The sequence below is a fragment of the Aedes aegypti genome, chromosome 1 (assembly GCF_002204515.2).
Source record: "Aedes aegypti strain LVP_AGWG chromosome 1, AaegL5.0 Primary Assembly, whole genome shotgun sequence".
In the NCBI taxonomy this organism is placed as follows: domain Eukaryota; kingdom Metazoa; phylum Arthropoda; class Insecta; order Diptera; family Culicidae; genus Aedes; species Aedes aegypti.
Genome location: NC_035107.1, coordinates 122384110 through 122406397, shown reverse-complemented (window position 1 = coordinate 122406397; position 22288 = coordinate 122384110). Strand labels below are relative to the sequence as shown.

The window sequence follows — 22288 nt, the reverse complement described above, 5'->3', positions numbered from 1 at the left end:
GCAGCAGGAATTTCTCCATGGAATATTCTCCACAATTCTTCCAGAAACTTGATCCAGGCATTCTCCGGGGATTTCCTTCAGAGATTTTTTCCAAAAACTCCTCCGGGGAGTTCATCCAGGAATTCTTCAGGGGATTTCGTTCATATATTTTTTCGGAGATTCCCTCCGGGGATTTCATTAAGAGATTTCTTCGATGATTTTTTTTCTAAAAATTCATACGAAGATTTCAAGGAACCCGGGAATTTCTCAGAATTTTGCCCAGAAATTCCCTCGAAAATTTCCTCCAGGAATTCCTCCGAGGATTTCATTATGGAATTCCTTAAGGCATTTTCTCCATAAACTTCTTCGAGAACTTTTTCAGCGAATTCATCCGGGAATGTCCTCCAGGAATTTCTATGGGGATTTATTGGAGAAAGTCCTCCGGGTATTTTCTTCAGAAATTCCTCCGAAGATATTTTCAAAGAATCCCTCCGGGCATTTCATTGAAAAAAATCATCCGGGGTTTTTTTTTCTAGGAATTCTTTCGGATTCAGTGATTTGCACCAGGAATTTCGTAAACGAATTCCTTCGGAAACTTTCTGGATTTTGTGTATGAAACTCTTCCGGGGATTTCCTCCAGGAATTTAACTGGGGTTTTCCTCCACAAATACCCCTCTTGCAATTTCGTTCAGAAACTCGTTCGGGGTTTTACTCCATGGAATTTCTACAGGAATTCCACTTGAGATTTTCACAAGAATTTCATCCGGGGATTTGCTCCAGGAATTCCTCCGGGGAATTCTCCCAGGAAGATTTGCCTTTTAAGTTTTGCACCAGGATTTATTCCAAAAAATCCTCTGCGTGATTTCTCTTGGAATTTCTCATGGGATTTCCACCAGAAATGAATCCGTGGATTTTCATCAGAAATTAATGTGAGAATTTCTTACAGAAATTCCTACGGGATTACCTGCAGGAATTTCTCCGGGAATTTAACCAAGGGATACCTCTTGAAATTGCTACCAGGAATTTCTCTTGAGATTTCCTCCTTCCTTATGGGATTTCCATAAGGAATTCCTGGGAAGATTTCTTACAAAAATTTTCTGGGATTCCCTACGGAATTTTACTAAGAATTTGTTCTATGAATTAATTCGGGGATATTCTTCAGGAATTCCACTTAAGATTTCTACCAAGAATTTCTCCAGATATTTCTCCGGGGTTTTCCTCCAAGATTCCACCAGGGAATCCTTCACGAATTGTCTCCAGAAGTATTCAATTTTTTGCAACAATTCATCTGGAGGATTCCTTCGGTGATTTTTTCCAGGATTTTTTTTCGGAGTTCGTTTTGAAATTTCTCCGGAAATCTCTCAGGAATCCTTTTAGATTTTTTTTTCTGGGAGCTCCTTCTGAGCTCACCGGAAATTTCTTCAGAGTTCCTCCGAGAATTCTACCGTTGTAACTATGGGAATCCCTTTGGAGCTCAATCGGGAAGTGCTCCATGGATTCTCAAACAAATCTTTCAGAATTCCTCTAGCATTTCCTCGGATTTGCTCCAAAAATTTCACCGAGCTCCTTTAAGAATTTATTTGGAGAATTTACTTCCGGGATTCCCTCCATGGTTCCATCAGGAATTTCTCCTGAGTTTCTCTAAAAATTATTCCTCCGGCAATTCCTTCGAAATCCCTGCAGAAATTTCTTTGAGTTCCTCATAGAAATTCTTCGGAGTTCGGTGTCCTTCAGGAATTTCCTCTAGATTTCCGGGAATTCCTCCCGAGTTGTTCGTGTAATTCAACCGTTCCTCTAGGATTTTTCTTAATTTCTTTCCGAAATTCTTCCTGATTTCCTCCGGCAATCCCTGTAGATTTCTTTCAGTAATTTCCCGGAAATTCTTCTGAATTTCCACCAGAAATTTATACAGAGTTCTTCCAGAAACTTCTCTCAAGCGTTTGCTCTGGATTTCATCCAGTAATTTCTGGAAAGTTCTTTCGTAGATCTATCAAAATTCTTTCGAAAATAATATTTGAACAATATTTGATTTTAATAAGTCAATTAGCCCAATTTCACTGGCCTCTGTTTCCACGAATTGTTTGAAATGGATAAATTGTAAGGATATAAAAGGAAATTGAAAAAATCTTGCTTCATATAAAAAATGAATTCGCTCTGATAACGTGCGTTGGTTTATGGTTCACTCTGGCTATAATTTTTCATGTCCTTCCAGAGAAAATTGTGATCTAAGATTACAAGGAACTGTTCAAATTACTCGATATTTTTATGGTAGAAAGGTTATAGTTATTTGAGTCGTCTGGTGTAAAATAGTCAATTTGGGAAAAAACGGCACTTGGTGTGGTTTAGCAGAACGCCGACCATATCTTCATAGTTTCTCCAGTATTTTTTCCGGAGTTTCGCAAGCAATAGCTCCGGAGTTCTTTCAGTAACGCATCCTCCAGGTTCTCCAAGAATTACTCCAAAGTTCTTCCAGGAATTCCTTTGGAGTTTCTATAAGATCCGAATTCCTCTGAAAATTCCTTCAGAGTTCCTCCGGAAGCTTCACCGGTAATTCCTCTCCTGAGTTGCTTCAGAAATTCCTCCGGAGTTCTTTCAGCAATTCTTCTGGTTTTTATCTAGCATTTCCTCCGAAGTTCTTCCAGAGCTCCACCGGGATTTTTTTTGGATTTCCTTCGTAGTTGCTTTTCGAATTTATCTGTAGTTCTTTCAGGAAATCCTCCAGAATTTCACCAGGATTTAATTTTCGGGTTTCCCCATGGATGCCTCCGCAATTCTTCTGGAGTTCCTTCAGTAGTTTCTTCGGATTTCCTCCAGAAATTCATTCGGAGTTTCTCCAGGCATAAAAAATTCCTCGAAACATTCCTTCAGAGTTCCTCCGAGAATTCCTTCAGAGTTGCCTCGGGCATTCCTCCAAGAATATGTTCAAAGTTACTACAGCAATTCTTCCAGACTTCTTCTAGGAAATCCTCCTGAGCTCTGCCGGGAATTCCTCCAGAGTTCCTGCGAAAATTCCTTCAGAGTTACTCCAGGCATTCCTCCAAGAATTTCTTCAGAATTCCTCCGAGATATGCTTAGGAGTTTCTTTATGAATTCTTTCAGGAGTTTTTCCAGGAATACTTTCAGAGTTTTTTTTTCCAGGAATTTCTTTGGTGTTCCTCTAAAAGTTAGTCCAAGAATTCTTTAAAAAAATTTTGCCAGGGTGCCACCAATAATTCCTACGGAGGCCTACCGATAATTCATTTGGATTTCTTCAATAGGTAGTGCAGGAATTCTTCGGAGTTCCTCCAAAAATTTCTTGGAGCTCCTCCAGACATTCCTCGGAGTTCCTCCAGGAACTCTTTTGAATATGCTCTAGAAATTTCTGCTCCTCCGGGAAATCCTATGGAGGTCCACCTGTAATTCCTTCAAGTTCCACCATTGTTTCTCCAGGACTTTTTTCTTCAGGAATTCTTCCGAGTTCCTCCAGTAATTGCTTAGAAATACACCGGAGTCTCCCAGGAATTCTACCTGAGTTACTCTGAGAATTTTCCTAGATCTTGTGGGAAATCCTCCAGAATTCCTCCAGGAATTTATCAGGAGTCATAGAATTTCTTAGGAATTCATTCAGAGTTCCTTCTGAAATCCCTTCGGAGTTCTTCCAGGAATTCCTTTCTCCCCGAAATTCTTCTGGAATACATCCAGAAGTTCATCCGGAGTTTAACCAGGAATTGCTCCAAAGTTTTCCCATAATTTTTTCCACAGCAGCAGCTCTTACATTTATCATTAGATATCAGGTGTCGAAATTGAAAAAAAAAAAAACAACCGGTGCATGCGCGTGCGGTTTGGTCTATTTTAACAGGCTTATTTTTTTTCTTTTTTTGACAGGTCCATTTTTAATAAACATTTGGACCAATTAAAGGGACCACCGGTGAAGTTGCCCTTATTCTAGCATAAATGATTCATATTTCTGGCGATTGATGTCAAGCCAGATAACCACGTTTTGCATTATACGATGCCTATATGAACAAAGTTTCGGTTTATGGACAAAAGATCGAAAGATTGAAGGTCCAAAGGACAAAACGTCAAAAGACAAAAGGTCGAAAAGACAAAAAGTCGAACGTGATTTGCAAGATGGGAAATTTTGTTTTTTTGATAAAGATTTTCGACCTTTTGTCCCTTCGTTTTTGTTCTTCGACTTTTTGTCCTTTCGACCTTTTGTCTTTTGACCTTCTGTCTTTTCGACATTATGACCTTCGACCTTTTCCAAAGTTTCACGTATAAGATGTCGTCAAAAGGCTTCATTCCTACTGTTGGGATGGGGATATTACTTTGCCGCGAATGATCACCTATTGACAGCAGTCATTTGTTGAGCAGCTTCAGTGCTGTTAAAAGCGTTTAATAATATTTACAATAATTTCATTTAATCTTAAAATAACTTACATTCTAGTGTACAATTCACGAGTCTGCAAAGCATCCACCTTCCAACTGACTTCTTTCCTCTTTTTAAACAATTAAATTATCACCCTCTCAAGTCAGTGTTGCCAGTTTCACAGCACCAATAATTCTCCACAACACCTACAAAAATGGAGGCAATATGCGTGCATATTTTCTATGATGAAAAGTGACGTACAACGCGAGTGTATAGATTTTCTTGCGAGCTAGTCTGTCTCCAGATACAATTTAATATATGATAACAAACTAAATTTGACAGAGAATGCTTCCAGTGCGCGGCTAATTCCCAACTAACAATCCAGAGCCACAAACAAGCATGCATGTTTAATTATTGTTCAATAATGGTAATGGCAGCTGAATAAAAAATTTGCTCTTTAAAGAGCTGAGAAGGTGCTTTTTTAACACAAACTTAGATCAATGTTCAACGTTATGCATTAGAATGAACAAAAGTTGAATCGCCACTTATTAAACGTTTCCAAAGATTCTCATTCGACTAGTCAAGATTATTCTACAAATGAGCTGAACAAGACATGTTTCCCCCAATTAAAAATCCAATATTCCACTAAACAAATGTATATGTATAAAAGGATATTCAGAAGACGAACTAATGTTTTACTTGCGTCGCACTTCAGCTATTCCCACATGTTTAACATAAGCATGAATAAGAGCTGAATAAGTATCTTATAAAATCCAAATTCAGCTTCAGTATATAATAAGAACAGTTGATCCAATAGAGGCCAAAATGACGATTAACAAACACATTGTTCAGCAATAAATAAGCCTTGTATAAGCGATCACACTATAGCTAAATTTCATAAAATGAACAAAATATCCGAAATTCGTGTTGAGTTCCGAATGCATTTCAAAGCTCATAAATAAAACTTTTGAAATAGCTGTTCAGAAAATAAACATGGTCAGTCTCCAGAAATGCAGAATTATTGTGAAAAACAAAAATAACCATTTAAGCTAAGTATTCCGAGTAGGAGCAAAGTACTGACAAACAAAGCGTGATATTGACATGATTGACATAAGAGATAAAATGTCTGAAGACAATATCAAAATTTTGTTCCTGGAACTTCCAAACCTATGAAAAATTTGATGTACGCAGATCTAATGAATAGCTCACAGCTATTGGTAAAATCTTGCAGAATCTATATATGACATGCCAATTTTGTTCTAGTAGTTTATTTTAGATATCATTTCCAGATATTTTATATCATATATCTATCAAGTTAATATCACTTTTAGCTATCCATATTATATTTTCTATTGCTAAGCTTTTTTCGCCTGCTTGGGATGTTTTTCCGTACAAGAAAAATGGAAATTTCTTTGACAGAATTGATTAAATAAATTTCTATAGCCAGCTACATTTGAAATGACATTTCTTCACAACTGAATAAATACTGCGCTCTAAAAAAAATGATTTACTTGGCCATTTCCGAAAATAAAAATCGCATCAAGATATTCGAATATTTTTCTGTTCAGGTGGGTTCTGAGGACTAACCCTTCAAATGATTCAAATATATTCATACAGAGAACTTTTACTTCAATGCATATGTAATAGGTTTATGAAAAATCAAATAAAAAAATAATCAAACTATAATTTATAAAATTATTTAAGTCAATTAATCAGTTTTGAACAAACTAGAACTTATTATGAAATTAGATTAATCGTTTCAGACTGTTTTTACTTTGTGTAAATAAACATTATTTTGACCAACATCGACATAAATTTTCTCACTGTGCGCTAAAAATAGCCGACTGAACTCAGCTTGGATCAGCACTAAACAGCAGCTGAATAATATGCTTGTTCAGTTGTAGATTAGCGTACCATGTGTTGATTAGACGTTGTCGAGTAGAAGCTCGAACATGGTCAATATTCAGCTATGAGAAGTTTATATTTTGCACTGGACGGTATAATCATCAATTCTAGGATGGTGCAGATGGCAAGGCATACCGCTGACGATTGGAAGGTCTCGAGAGGTCTCGAGTTCGAATCCAGTATACAGGCGATTTTTAAATAAAATTGTTATACTATCATAATAATAGTGCACTCTACATTTATAAAGTGCCTAGAAAAATATTTTTTTGTTTTTATTAGTCTTTAATTATTTTTAGACCAGCCGTATAAAAGCTGAACTAAATGCTTGTAAAACGTTTTTGAAGCTGAAAAATAAAGTTGGTATTCAACGACATGCTTTAAAGTTTCTCCAAATTTGTGTGAACAATGCTTTAACAAAGGTTGGCCATGGAAATTATTAAAATGTTATAAAACATGATGCTGGATAAAACTGTCATAATGGTGTTTGTTAAATGAGTGAATGTTAGTTGGGTTGCCCTTTGAATAAAGCACCACACTAGACTACGGACTAGCATGCAACGCACAGTGACACAGTTGAAAACATTCATCACGAAAAGTTTTTCAGCCTGAGGCGGGAACCGAACCCACACTCCTTAGCACGATGGGTCTAAATGCCCTGGTGACATTAACCGCACGGCTAAGAAACCAGCGAACTTATACCCCACACTAGGTTCGAACTCTTGCCCCACCGGTGGGGCAAAAGTTCGTTTAAGACAATCTATTTAGCAACTGTTATAACTAAAAATGGGTAAATATTTTGACACAAGCAATTCTTTAAACTTGTTGAATATCTTAGATCTGTATTAAGATAGATTTTTCGAAAACAAAATTTTAAATATATCAGTGACAAGCTATTTATATTGTTATTATTACAAAAATATGTAGATTATGCTAAATCAAATGTTGGTAGAACAATTCTTGAAATGACTTCCCTTCTTTTTCTTTCTGGCATTACATCTTAACTGGGACAGAGCCTGCTTCTCAGCATAGTGTTCTTATGATCATTTTTACAGTTATTAACTGAGAGCTTTCTTTGCCAATTGACCATTTTTGCATTGGTATATCGTGTGGCCGATACGAAGATACTCTATGTCCTGAAAAGTCACGAAAATTTCCTTTACGAAAAAAATTTCAACCAGTACGATTCGAACCAATGACCTACAGCTTGGTCTTGTTGAATAGCTGCACCTTTACCGCTACGGCTATCTGTACCCCCGAAATGTCCCTCCCTTTCTCAAATCCCTTGCCAATGACTATGGTATGTTGTGTACGCTTTTGACTTTGTCCCACCCGAGACAGATAGTTGTCGTTTGGCTTTCGCTGGAAATTCGAGTAGACAGCTGGCGTAAAAAAAACTCCACTGAATGGGGATCGTTTTGCGGGAATCTGGATAATGCTGATCTAATGAGGATTTCGCTGGAAACATCATTCTGGTCTGGGTTTTCGCTTCGTTGGCAGAAGGACTTATGTAGATTCCATTGCCGGCTGATTCGGCTCTTCTTTACGTCGTTTATCTATAGGTGATTGGCTTAATGAAGATGCTATTGGAAAGTAGGAATCGTTTAGCTTGGCGACACCATCCGAGGGAAAGAAAAATCACAAGCATGGAACATATGATTTTGCCATTGAATGTTGGATTCGCTTAGAGTGATGGTGATATAATGTACATGGAGTGTGAATTGGAGCATCAACTGCTTGCGTACATATGTATGGAACGTATGGAGTATTGAATATAATTGGTCACTAAACGAGTGTTATGTGTGTTCTCTTACCACAAAATGTGTCCTCATTGCAATATGGCAAGATGAATAAATGTAATGCGCACATAATTGAAATTATCTAACCATCATTCGCTATCCGAGTAGAAGAAAATTTCTGCAGGAAACAAAACTAATGTTTTACATGAATGGTATCTGTTATAACAGACAATTTCAAATATTAACCACCAGAAAAGGTAGCCCTCCATGGGCCTTCTTTAGCCGAGTGTTTAGAGTCCGCGGCTTCAAAGCAACGTCACGCTGAAGGTGTCTGAGTTCCATTCTAGGTCGATCCAGGATCTTTTCGTAATGGAAATTTCCTTGACTTCCCTGGGCATAAAGTATCGTCGTACCTAACACATGATATACGAATGAGAAAAAGCCAACACTTACAAAGAAAGCTCTCAGTTAATAATAGTGAAAATTCCCATAAGAACACTAAGCTGAGAAGCAGGATCTGTCCAAGTGAGAACGTAATGCAAAAAAAAAAAAATAAAAACACTGCATAAAAGGTGAAATACCTCAAATAATATCTCCGTGCATATTTTACAAACACCAAATTGATAGATGGAGCAGGTGCAATGGTGAATATTCATACAGAAATAAAATTATTCAATAACAGTTTTTTTTTAATTATTATATTAGTATCATTCCAAACATTACATTCATTTCTTATATCTTAATTTTTTCTCATCTATGTTCTGTGTTATTCGACAACACTATCATCCTATTTTGGTAAAACAATTTTAAGATTTTATTAACATTTTGCTAACAACATATTACATTTCATTTGCCGTAACAGTTCAGATTTTTTACAGAGTTGATTTCACCTGCTTATAAGAGAAAAAAAAACGCTTTGAATATGTAGAAGAAAAAACCGAATTTAGTACTATACCAATTGATTCCACTAGAGTTTGTATCCTTTGACAGATACGCGTATTTTGACCTCAACTGTGTCAACAAGTCGAGTCTAGTAAACGACACTGAAGACGGCCTTACAGTTGAGGTCGAAATACGCGTATCTGTCAAAGGATCCAATGTCTACATTCACAGCGGACGCGCAACTACTTCTGGATGTTCAACATTTTAGTTTTTCGATTGCCTGCTAATAACACTTCATAAAAAGACTCAGGCCCCTTAGCTGATTTCTCGATTTCCTGGCTTCTTCCAGAGACAGGAATCAAAATAACTAGTACAACGACCGATCTAGATCTAATTCACTCTCTATAAATTAACGCGGCACATCCGGCTCGATGTGGACCAATGTTCTCTCGAATTCCGCGTTCAAATCAAACTTCAACGGACTGTTTTTTCAACGCCTCTGTATTGATCGTAATCGTTTTCACAAGTGATTTATTCCTCGCGACAAAGTGTTGCCAGAGGTAACCGTATCTGTCTACAAGCCCCACAGTAAAAACTATGCAACACGATCAAAACATTCAACCAAAATTACACTGTGAAAATTGTAATTGCAATTCAATATGAATAGTACAGTAATGTCCCGATTTTGTCAGCCCCATGCTGCATTTACGGTTGACAAAATCGGGAAAGAGCTAAAATCGGGAAAACAATTATTGACAGGTTTCAAGTTTTAATTTTAATTTTAGAGCTAAGTTTCATGATTTTGTTAATCTAAACATTTTATTTTACTTCCATTTTATATGTACCGTAATCCAAGGTAGCATTAATCAGTTCCTTGGATGATTATAAAAAAAATCAAATTTCAAAATGTCTGTCTTTAGATGGTTTTATAGACGTGGCCAAGGTAATAATTGACATTATGCACCCAATATTGCCAGTATAGACGTATTTACTCTGATTAAAATAAATATAATTTTTAGGCTGACAAAATCGGGAAAAAAGGATGCCAAAATCGGGGGTGGACAAAATAGGGTCAAAAAGGGTGTAGATAAAATCGGGGGTAGACAAAATCGGGGGCTGACAAAATCGGGTCATTACTGTTACACACACGCCGTTTTAAAGTTTATATGGAGATTTCTATGAAAAACATCAACCTTTTGTATCCAGTAGTGTGGACAAAATTTAGATTCCCACTCCAATCCACTTTTTGGATTGCATTTAGGTCCCATAACAACTGTGCAAAATTTCAGCTCGATCTGTGAAACTATATTTACGCGTCAGCCGTTCAAAGTTTGTATGGGATTTACTATGGGAAAGCTCACTTTTGTAAATAAAACTCGCCAGATGTCGCCCATGATGCTCTATAAAAATGCTGAACACAGACTTCGATAGGTATTTCTACGATGAAGAATATTGCCGAAGACCGCGAAACAATCCGATACTTGTGAAAAAAGTAATTCAATGAAAACCTATTGGCAAGGCGACGTTGATTAACACGTAAAGGAATAACAATAATAACAAAATTGGGCAAAATTTGCCTAATAACTATTTTCATAAGCATCGGATTGCTTTGCGGTCTTCAACAATATTCTTCATCGTAGAAATACCTCTGGCTATTTTTCTGTGCAAAAGTGACTTTTCCCATAGTAAATCCCATACAAACTTTGAACGGCTGGCGCATAAATATAGTTTCACAGATCAAGCTGAAATTTTGCACAGTTGTTATGGGACCTAAATGCAATCCAAAAAGTGGACTGGAGCGAGAATCTAAATATATTATATAATCGTGTCCCAGGCTAGTGTCCAGCCCTCTATCGCTTCGTGATAATATTTTATGGAAAAGTGATCAAACCTTTCCCATGTGGAATCCTTCAAACTATAATTTTGCCGAAGGCCGTATATTGATGGGACGTCAGGATCATTCGTTATTCATCATCATAAAGTAGGTTTGCGTGTAGCATGCTTCACCAACTCTTCTGCAGGCAACAGTGGACCTCCTGGGGGAAGAATAGATTAAAGTAATTCAGGCTACTATGTTTTACAACAAAAAAGCAGTGTTGCTCTTATAGAACGCTAGTGGCACTGTTGTCCAAAACTTAATTAATTTATAATTACATTTAACTGTAGTTTTTCATTGTTTTTGAATGCCATGTTGTAGGAGATAATTTTTTTTATGTTTTTAAAAATTTATTTGACACTCTGAGGCCCGGTACCGTAATTTCGGGTGAAATCGATCATTTTTCACGTTTTTTCTAGTCTGTTTTCTATAATGTTAACGCGGGAAAACAAGTACAAAGGTGAGCCTCATCGACTCATGTACCGATATTTTCTAACAAATGTCATTTTAGTGTTAACAAATATCTCTAAAATAAAAAAAAACAGGGTATCTCATTTCGGGGTGAAATTGATCACTTGTCAATGCCATTATTATTAGTTTTCAAAACCACTCTACATGATAAATTTGAGCTCCCTGAATCCGAATATGCTTGTTAAATTCTTAACAATGCAAAATTTATATAAATAAAGAATAGTTAAATTTCAAGAATTACGCGGAAAACGCCTAAATGTATGCAATTTCCCAAGGAATTCAATGGTATCTAACAGAAATTCAATTATTTCAACCATATGAGCTAATTGGTACGAGTTTTGGTGATGAAATCTGGTTTGGGGATATATCTCAAGCATCCTCACAAACTTTCAGGTTTATACCATGTTCAAATCCTTGCTAAGAAATAGAAGTTCATAGGTGTTTTTCAATACTTCACCGCGAATGATTTTGAATTTGTACATTATTTTCATAGTAATAAACATTCTTTAATCTAAAAAGTTTCACAACACATAATCCGACAATAGTTACGACATACAACGTTCATTTACTGCAGCTTACATTGATATTTGTGCTGCATTACCAATGATACGTGTGATACGATGATCAATTACACCCGATTTTTCGGTACTCACGCTGTCAGCGCGTGGTAAACTATATGATTGTAACATGAACAGTAGCCACATTCTACTTCTACTTTTGCTCTGAAGTAATTGAATAATCATCTCATTATGGTTGAGACGTTGTTATCAATAATGGTTGGGTGACAAAACGTAGAAAAACAAAATGTCGAATGCCAAAACGTCGAATGCCAAAACGTCGAAAGGACAAAACGTCGAAGGGACAAAAAGTCGAAAGGACAAAATGTCGAAAGACAAAATGTCGAAAGACAAAATGTCGAATACCAAAACGTCGAATGCCAAAACGTCGAAAGGACAAAACGTCGAAGGGACAAAAAGTCTAAAGGACAAAACGTCGAAAGACAAAATGTCGAATGCCAAAACGTCGAATGTCAAAACGTCAAATAAAAAAAACGTCGAAAATTAGAACACATCGAAAACGAAAAAAAATGCGAGTTTATCTGACGAAACGTCAAACTTAATTGAACAGTTAGGAATGTAAAAAAATGCAAGGTCAAATCAAGAAACTAAACAAGGATTTGAATAGTTAAGATATTGCAATATACAGTCTTTTCCTATGTTATCACCGTGACATCTTGGTTTTAAGCTGATCTTTGAAAGGATAATTTTAAATAAAATCAAACTTATCGAAAGTGCGTAAGATTGTTTATATAATTTTCTAACTATAAAATAATGATCGGAGTCTATCATTAAAGAGTTAATTTTAGTCAAACATAGAAAGGGGATGCGAGGGGCGTGATTTGAAATAAAACTATGATTTGATGCTTGTATTGTTCTCATTATTTAGTGTTTATACGATAAAACTATACACATTTTCAATGCAAAAAAAATCAATGTGTAGAAGTCTGTTCAATACTCGATGTTACAAAAATATGGATATTCTGATGATAAATATTTGTTTCTGAAAAGCAAATCAATAAATCGATTCATTACTTCGATGAAAGAATGAGTAAATTTTCTAAGAATAAATAATTCAATAATTATCAAAATTAGATGAATTTGATGTTACCAGAGTCTATGAATGAAGTGCTGCACGAAGAGTGCAACCAAATCTACCTATTGAGCTGTCAAACCATCTGCCTCTCGAGCAGACCATCAAATCAGATAGGGACTATTTTTGAACCCGAAGAAGAACAATCTTCGAAGTAAGTGTCTTCGCGCAACTCTCTGTATATAGATACTGGATGTTACTAGTTTGTAGAAAAAATAAGTGTACCGTAATCCGGGGTAACATTGATCATTTTTTTTTTAATATTTCTAAAATATTTGATTTGCAAGTGCAAGTGTTGTAAATTTTATATTTTTAAAACAAGTACTGGCACCCATTGCTCGTGTCTATGTACTGTATTTTGTTTTCTGAAAGTTTGAAGCATGTTTAAAAAAATGTTTTAAGTGATTTTTTTATTTAGCTGATATGGGGTAACATTGATCACCCATGAAAACATCGTTCGGTAATATTGAAAATATCATTACCTACTAAAATCATGGTCCCTGAAGCCGAATATGAAGGCCAAACTCTTACAAGTCATTTACTTTTTGAGTTATTTTAAAATTAAAAACACCTTGGATTGTGGAATACGCCTAAAGGTAGGCAATTTCCTAAGGAAATTTTGCACGCTTTATAGTAATTTGTGAATTATGCTATTTTGAACGTATTTATGAAAGTTTTAGCAACGGAATCGTTTTCGGCGATGTCATTTTTAGTAACAACCGCATTTCTCTTGCTCATATTGTTTTCAGAACTTTTGTGAGACATGATTCTTTGATGGTGTCGTGCATGATCATGAAAACCGTTGTTTCCAAAAGTTGAAAAATTTACGCATGAACACAACTTAATTTTAGCAAAAAACTAATTGTTTATTAGCTCATGAATAGAAGAAAGAGAATCACCATTCATGCATTGAAAATATTTCATCAATAAGTGTTGATTCGAGCTTTTTACGAAGAGGGTCATTGCGATCAATTTTACCCCGCTGATCAATGTTACCCCGGATTACGGTATTTCAAAAGAATAAATAATACACTATTTTCCATCAGACAGCATAACCAGCAGTTAGTTCAACGCACATTAAAAAAACTGCATCGATGGTTGAGAAATTCACTATGAAAAAAATTAACTGATTGAAGTAGACATCTTTAATTAAAGTAATATATTTACGAAATATTTACGCTCCATATATACAAAATTGTAAAGATTCTCACATTCTAATGCACATTGCTCTGGTGGAAAAATAAATGTGTTCACTCACGAATAATAGGGAAAAGTAAAATTGTGCACTTCTATTGATTTTCCATACATCTGTGGTTTAGTGAGTCCAGAGGCTATTTAGTCTTCTTCATAACATCTGTTGTGGTTAACATATTTCAGACTTCAATTTCAATATACTTCCTGAAATGTTGAATTGCTTCTTCTCTCGTCAGAAATCGATTGACATTTTTCTGAAAATTTCTTCCATGCTTACTTCGATGAAAATAGCTGATTTCGCTGTTTTCCACGCCGTTCGCATCACAACCATTTTTTTCTTAGCAACGCTAGTTATCTTTAATAACAAAAACCTTCGCATGAAAAATCACTGCTTTCGACGTTTTGTCCATTCGACGTTTTGTCCCTTTCGACGTTTTGTCCCTTTCGACGTTTTGAGATTCGACGTTTTGGCATTCGACATTTTGTCTTTCGACATTTTGTCCCTAAACCATCAATAATAACTATTTAAAATGTGTTCTTCGGCAAAGTTGTAGCTGGGAAGATTTCACATGAGAAGAGTTTGTTCACTTCTCCTTAGATTATTCTGACGAGCTGTTAGGCGACTGAGCACGAAAGATTTTCCTTTTCCATAGTAATATCCATAAAAATTTCAAATGGCGTGTGCACAACCTTTTTTTTCAAATTGATTCAAATTTTGGGAGAATGATTTGAAACATAATTAACACCGTTCAAGCATAGGGGAGCAAAACTGCATCAGTCTTATGTACAGTCAACACTCTAGGATTCGATATTCATCGATTTTATGGAGAAAGTCAGGAGCGGTATCGAGTTATAGAACACTAAACCTGTGCAGTTGCAATATAAAGGATCATCGAGATAGCTATGAGAATCAACTTTGGTTCTCTAACCCGATATCTAGATACTAGATATAGAGTAAGAGAAATTTAACAGCATAAAAAAACCTTTTGAAAACCTTAAAAAAATGCAATGTGTTATGAATTGTAACACTAATTCAGGAAATTCAAAAGTCGCATCACATGTTACAAAAAAATGTTATGTATTCAGCCGTTTCTTCAATTGCATTATTTTTTTAATATACTCATTCCCAAGTGGCTGTATTTATCGCTTTTCTACGGCCCACTCGCCTAGCTTCCTAGATATTAAAGCCCCTCTGTGTAGTACAATTTTACGATGTAATTATGATGTGTGGTGCGTGTTTAACGGTGGGCCGTTCTGGCGATGCGTCCACAATGTTTGCACGTAGAATTTGTGTTTGGGTTAACTTTCTGGGGCATAATCATTAACCTTCGACGGCGGCGGTCGGTTGCTCATGATGAGGATGGAATGGATCGTGCCAAGTGGGCACGGAAAATCTTACCGAACTGATGTTGTTGGCATCACACGCCACTCAGCGGAAGTGTTCCATTATGTAGGACAAAAGTTGATAATTTTCCACGCGTTTTCCGCGCCCTTTGGAAGATTCAGACATTTTCATTAAACGCTTGAAGCAATTAAGTGGTAGAAGTTTTCTTCCCTTCTGAGATGGACGACAATGAAAAAGCGTTGGCCTTGTATCTTTTAAAAGCTGTTTTTCTCAGTAACAGAGCGGAATATAAATTTAATCCTTTATGTAAACCACCCACTGGTAGAGCATCGAGTAAACAAGCGTGACACTCATCCATCTTCCGGATATCGTAAACGGTTTGAAGGGATACATTAACTTTCTGATTAAGTATTTTCACCCAAAAATATATTCCTTTTCTATTGCGAAGGAGGTAGTTGTAAGTGGGTTTGTATGATAATCGTTCTAGTGATCGTTATTATGTTTGATCATTGTCGTTACTGGCTCGTGCTAGAGATTTTAGTAATAGTTCAAATGAGCTTTAATCCTATCTTGAACTTGAATCAAACACAGTTGCCCTAATTTCCACCACCAAAATCTGCCCCACGACCTACAGCGTATATACAGGCACATTTGCGTTTATCCACATCGGCTGGCATGAACCTCCACAATATCCTACATCCCTTTTCGATCTAACGTTAACCCACCACATCATCGCCACAAGTCGTAAACGAGACATGAATGTTTAATAAGTCCTTGTCGCCTGGTGCGGCTGATGCTGCCTACTTCGGCAGTAATCCTGTTCTCGCTCAGAGCTTTCACTAGGCCTCCACTTTATCGTTTCCAATCGGTACCATTTCAGCGAATATAATTAGTATGTAAAACATGGAGCATCGCATAATTGCGGAAGGGTGACGAGATGCTGGTGGGAGGTGTCACTGAAACGAATATGCTATCCAATAACCACCAACGCATTGGTGGTTGGGTACATCGAGTGATTATGTGGTATTGTTCACACAATTTGACGTGGGTGACCCGCTGCAATATGGATCGGTTGCATTGAATTGGTTTACGTTTGAGTAATATAGAACAGATCAAAGGTGCGGATGTACAAACCGTTGCTTTTTTGTGAAACACGCTTCCAACTCTTTGATATTCATTAAATTCACCGTTGGCTTAAAAACTGCCAGAATTTATCGGAGACAAGAACCGCAAATATGTACACATCAATATCAACTAGCAGACATGCGCAATTGAACTCCTACAAGATCCAGAGATAGAGCACGAGTTGTAAGGTACAGTGTGTGCTTACAAAAAATATAATGTACCGTTAAGTCACCAGTCACCGTGCGGCCTCCATTCACCGTGCACATATACAAATTCCTACAGAATATTCATACAATTTTCACAAATTATTTTTTGTCAGCAAAATAAGATAAAAGTGATGAAATGAAGTAGTTTTTGTCACAAAGCATTTTGAAAAACCTAGTTTATGTAGTAAAAATCATGTAAATTCTGTTTGATAATAAGATTTTTCAACACTCTTAGTAGAAACACCAAAAAATCACATTTTTCATTTTAACGATAGAGTATGATTTTTTGCAAAATTTCAACAAGTTTTCATTGTGGATACTATAAGTAAGATGTATTTCATCGTATGAGCAATGAGATTTTATGCAAATTAGAATTTTATATTGTGTTTCAGTCGAAACCCAAATGCACGGTGAATGGATCCCTCTCAGTATGTATGGTTCCTATTACCGTGCATTAGTGTAAAAGGCATGAAATTATTCGGTAATATTAGATTTATTGTTATATCGTCATTAAACTTCTTCATATTTAGTTTTTGAGTGAATATGGAATGATTTGGACATTACAGTCAAACCTCCTATAACGATTTTAATGAAAAAATAATTATTTAGCCAATTTTTAAACTTTTTATGGATTTTATTGTAAATGAAGATTTGAACAGTCTTAAAAATGAGTGCGCTCACTATTAGCAACATAGTTGCTCCATCAACAACGTTTCTTCAAGAAACAAAATTAAATCATGACGAAATCTATACGCACGGTGAATGGTGCACTAGTGTGCACGGTAAATGGTGACATAGAACGGTATGAGGCGACCTTAACATGAGACTTTCAAACATAATTTTTGAGTTATTTTTAGTTATGCATCACTAGTTTTAGAATTTTTCCCTGAATTATTATATAATTGTACGCTACGTAGTGGTATTCTAATACGCTTCAAATTATTTGGAAAAAGTTAAATAATTTTTTGAAGTGCAAATTTTTCTTAAATGCACGGTGAATGGTAGCTTGACGATACAATTTCATTTTATCTTTTGAAAGCCTTAAAAAGATATTTTTTATGTTTGCCCCAATCAGAGATATTCACAATCACAGTACGCATGTTTTTATGAGTAAAACGACAATAACTCGCAAACGGAAGGAGATATCGAGTTTTTTCAGACATCAAATTACGCATTTTTCAAAGCTCTAAAAGTGTTTCATAGACTACTTTGTTGAGACATTTGAATTGAAAACTCTAGAGCCAGAAAACCAGTTTTGTTTGGACCACCCTATGTCACCGTGGGAAAAAAGCCAATTTAAGAGACACAAAAAACTTTTTTTGGCAAAGTTGCTTGAAATTGAATGGTCTACATCTTTGCTGAAGCAAGTTTGATATAATTTCTACAAATAAGAAAGTAAGTTACAATATTTGTATGAGAACGTGGACCACCCTTATTATCAAAAAACACCAAACAAAGGGCTTAACTAATACAAACAACTTTGTAGAAGACCGTTTTCGTCTAATGTTTCATTCTAAAGCTCAAAATGCATCTTTCTGCGTAAAACTGATTCCTGGACCACTGTGCAGTGTAACGATAGACGAGGATACGTTCGAGGTGGTCGACGAGGTAGATGAACCTTGGATTCTTGATGACAGCTGGCAATAACGTTAGCCGTGAAATACGAAGGCGCATCGTCAGTGGAAGTCGGGCCTACTATGGCCTCCACAAGAAGCTGCGGTCAAAAAAGATTCATACCCGCATCAAATGTGCCATGTATTTACAAAACGCTCATAAGGCCGGTAGTCCTCTACGGGCTTGAAACGTCGAAGATGCTTGAGGAGAAATTGCAAGCACTTGGAGTCTTCGAACGTCGGGTGCTTCGCTTCGGATCCAGTTGGCACAAGAGGGCGTGGAGCGCAACGAGCTAGGTGGTCGGATCAAGTGCGCGTTGATTTGGCGAGTATTGTGGCGTGAAATTGTTGATTCAGTGTTATCTGTTTAGATGTGAATTAAATAAATGAAAAGATGTGTTGCAACGAAGGTCAATTGAAGTGAAAACATCAATGAAAACCAAGGTTTCAGAAAACCACATTCAAAAATTAGAGCTGAAACAATTTTAAGCTAAAAGATCTCTAAGTTCTTGAATGAGGTGAATATTGTAATAATATGATATCAAATCAGGCACCTTTAGAACATTTTGTTTGTACGGGTTACGATCATTTATAGATTTTTTTTTTGTTTTCAGAAATACAATAGAAATTTCCATCACCCCAACCACTTCGATTTATGCTCTGAGTCGTCCGTGCCCGATATAAAATTCATTGAAATTTGTTTTTCCTCATTAAGAGACACGATGTTCATTTTTCCACCACTTCCCCTATGATGTTAATTAAACCACCAAGAGCTGGTAAGAGCATAGTGCAGGTAAAATGAACATTTCCAGCAATTTTTGGTAACGATAGAAATATGTGAAAATTAAGCTATCTTAGTCTGAGTTTGTGTCGTGTTTTCGATGTTGTGCGATAGAACTATACAATTTCATCGTTTTTGCATTTGAAACAACATGTTATCATAGACTATGTGAACTTTTTTGATATGATAAATTGTCGAAACGTTAAAGGACTAGACACAAAAGGTTAACTTCAAAAGACATCTGCCCACTCAAAATTCTGCTAAATCCATTAAAACTGTGTAAGAATGATATTTACCATTATTGACATCGATTCAGCATAGGGGAGACAAAAGTTTGAAATTTTCATTGTTCTGCTGAGAATTTTGATTCTCATTCTTTCCTTGATCCACCACTCTATTACTTCTTAAAAAAAAAATATTTATGCAGAAAAATTTTAAGAGTCATTTTACTGATTCTCGAGCACGTGCCTCTTCGAGAAGTATTTGGATTATTCGTTTATGAATCATTGAACTGGTTTTTGTTTGTGGTTAGAATACCGCCGGTTGTAACGAACATTTTCTCAACTTTCCAGTGCATAAAGTATTTTTGTTTTGAGACACGATATACACATGCAAAAAAATGTGAATTCACAATGATAGCTCTCAATTAAAATCGTATGGAAAATCCAATACGAACACTGAACTGAGAAACAGGCTTTGTCCCAGATGAGATCAAATGCCAAAGAGAACAAGACGATAGGACATGAACCAATCAACCATGTTACAGCAGAATACCCCTGTCTGATGAAATTGGAATGCCGCAATTTATGAAACAGTTTAAATAAATAAAGATGAATGAATAAATATAACTTTCAATAAGCCACCAACAAAATCAATTTATTCCAAAAATTCCTCTTCCGCGAATATCTCTCCTGTTGTTCAATTTAACACTCCTAGTTACACAATATCAACAACTACTCAGTCTTTTCAGTCCTTCTTGATGCTAGCCTTGATCAGCGACAGGTTGTTCTTCTGGAAGCACTTGAATCCACGGAAGGCCCAGTGGCAAGCGTTGTTATCGGTGTTCTTGTCAACGCACTTCAGCACTTCGGTGCGAACTTCCTCTGCGTCACGGCCATGAGCCAACTGGTGAACTAGGTTGTCAACCAGTGGGCCCTCGGTGTCGTCGAACAGCTGCATCTTGTTGAACACGCACTTGATGTAGCACATGGTGGTGTCATCTTCGGGGAACTCCCACTTCTTGAACTTCTCCACGTAATCGGCGGGAATGTTCAGCGAAGAGACGCACTCCGTACGGTAGCGTTGCAAATCCTCCGTGGTGGACACGGTGAACTCGGCAGCAGCCTAAAATCCGAAATTGTAATCCACTGTTTGTAGAGGACATTCAGGAAATACTTACCACTGCAATCAGAGCAAATACGGCAATAAACACTTTCATCTTGATGTCTCAGCTAGGACGATTCCCGGAAGGTATGTGCCACGATCTACGATGTGCGAAGGAGAAAATGGAACTGATACCGGGATGTGGTAGAATCAGTTGCTTTTATATCGATCCGAACCGGGCACTGGACGAAGTCCGTCTACGGTGTTGATAATTCTGTGCCCAAACATACGATCATATGGCGGTGCATCGTCATGTGTCTACCTTTTGTGTTGTTTGATGCTTCAATTTACTAAGTTGTTCAAGTAGAGAGAGAAAGTGCTTCCAGAAGCGTTGATTATCGCGAAGGCAATATCAGAACGAGGGAGCGCTAGTTGGGATGTTCAGTTTTGATTAGATTGTTTATTGTTGGGCAACGATCTTGGAATTTCATTGTTGTTCAATTTTTGAATTGAAATTGTTAAATAAAATTGAGTTCGATCTTAAGGAGAGATTCATTGTTTTCGTTTAAATAACTCAAATAAATAATAAGGCCCATACAAACTGATGTTTGACTTTCAGTACCATTGTTCTTCGGTTGATCGATAAGGGATAAAAATAGGCAATAAAATTGAAAAATAACACTCAAACTCAAACTTCCTGAAATGCGTAGCGATATTGTTGCAGAGACTTGACCAAGCATCCCTGCATATTCCGAAATCTCAGGAAGATTTGTCTTCTGCGTTTCCAAAATCTAAAGAAAATTTCTTCATAATCTCCGTTTACACTGCTACTTAGTTTTCCTGTAAGAATTTGTCAAAAAACATCCTAATGAAATCATGCAAAAATGTCTCCAGGTATCCCTTCGTGTGCTGATATTGAAGATCTTCTAGATTATAGAAGGAATCATCAATGCTTTGTGAATTTCCACAATGTTTTTTTTTAATTAGCATAGCCTCTTTCAATTAGAAGCAAGCGAGTTTGAGATTTTTTACGCTTCACACAATGCATCTCAAATTTCGAAACAAAAATCTCAATATAAGAAGGGAAGGATTAAAAAATCGTCCATAAATTTCTACGTAAAAAGTTGACAATCCTCATGCATTATTTAAGGAATGTTTCGAGGATTTCTTCCATGAAATCGTTTACATATACCTGATAGGACATTACTACAATACATATTTCATGTAGCTTCTTCAGAATTTTGTGTAAAGATTGGACTTTTTGAACTATTTCTAGGACTCCTACAGATATTTTTTCGGCATAACTGCATGAACTTCTCTTTGATATAGTTCCACATCGGTTCATTCACAAAAAAATCAGAAGTTTCTTGTTGGTTTTTTTTTTTCAAAGATTCTTGTTTGTTTTTATCAAAGAATTATTTTTCCTTCAATGCAATTTTCATGATTCTTCCAGAAATGACATAATGAGACCCTTTATCATCTATACGGTTTAAGCAGGTCTTTTTCCAAAAATTCCTACCGGTATTCTAAAAATTCTACCTGTATTCCTCTGAAAATTTCTCTATCGCTGTTTATGTGGAAATGTATGCAAGAATGTCAGAAGAATTCTTTCAAAGTTTTATCCATAATACGTCTTAAAGATTCAAGCAGAATACGTCTTGAAAATCTAAAATCTGAAATTTCACGGAGGATTGCTCCGTCAAAAAGACCTTTAGGGGGTTGTTCAATATTTCCCTTAAAAAAATATCCCTTATAAAAAATCCTATTGCAAAGTTTTTTTTACTTTTTCAGAAATTGTTTTCTAAAATTTCCAGTTTACATTTTCTAGTGAGTTAAGCTCAAGATAGCATGAAC

At 36.2% G+C, this 22288-nt stretch overlaps 1 protein-coding gene across 1 annotated transcript; it reads right to left on the bottom strand.

Moving 5' to 3' along the window:
- Positions 1 to 19956: 19956 nt before the first annotated feature.
- On the bottom strand, positions 19957 to 20727 carry LOC5567053 (general odorant-binding protein 99a). Its single transcript, XM_001651395.2, has 2 exons — positions 20511 to 20727; positions 19957 to 20455 (listed from the first exon to the last, which is right to left on the bottom strand). Exons 1-2 carry the CDS (start codon positions 20547 to 20549, stop codon positions 20078 to 20080), a joined length of 417 nt encoding a protein of 138 aa, XP_001651445.1. The 5' UTR covers positions 20550 to 20727; the 3' UTR covers positions 19957 to 20077.
- Between the last annotated feature and the right edge of the window lie 1561 nt (positions 20728 to 22288).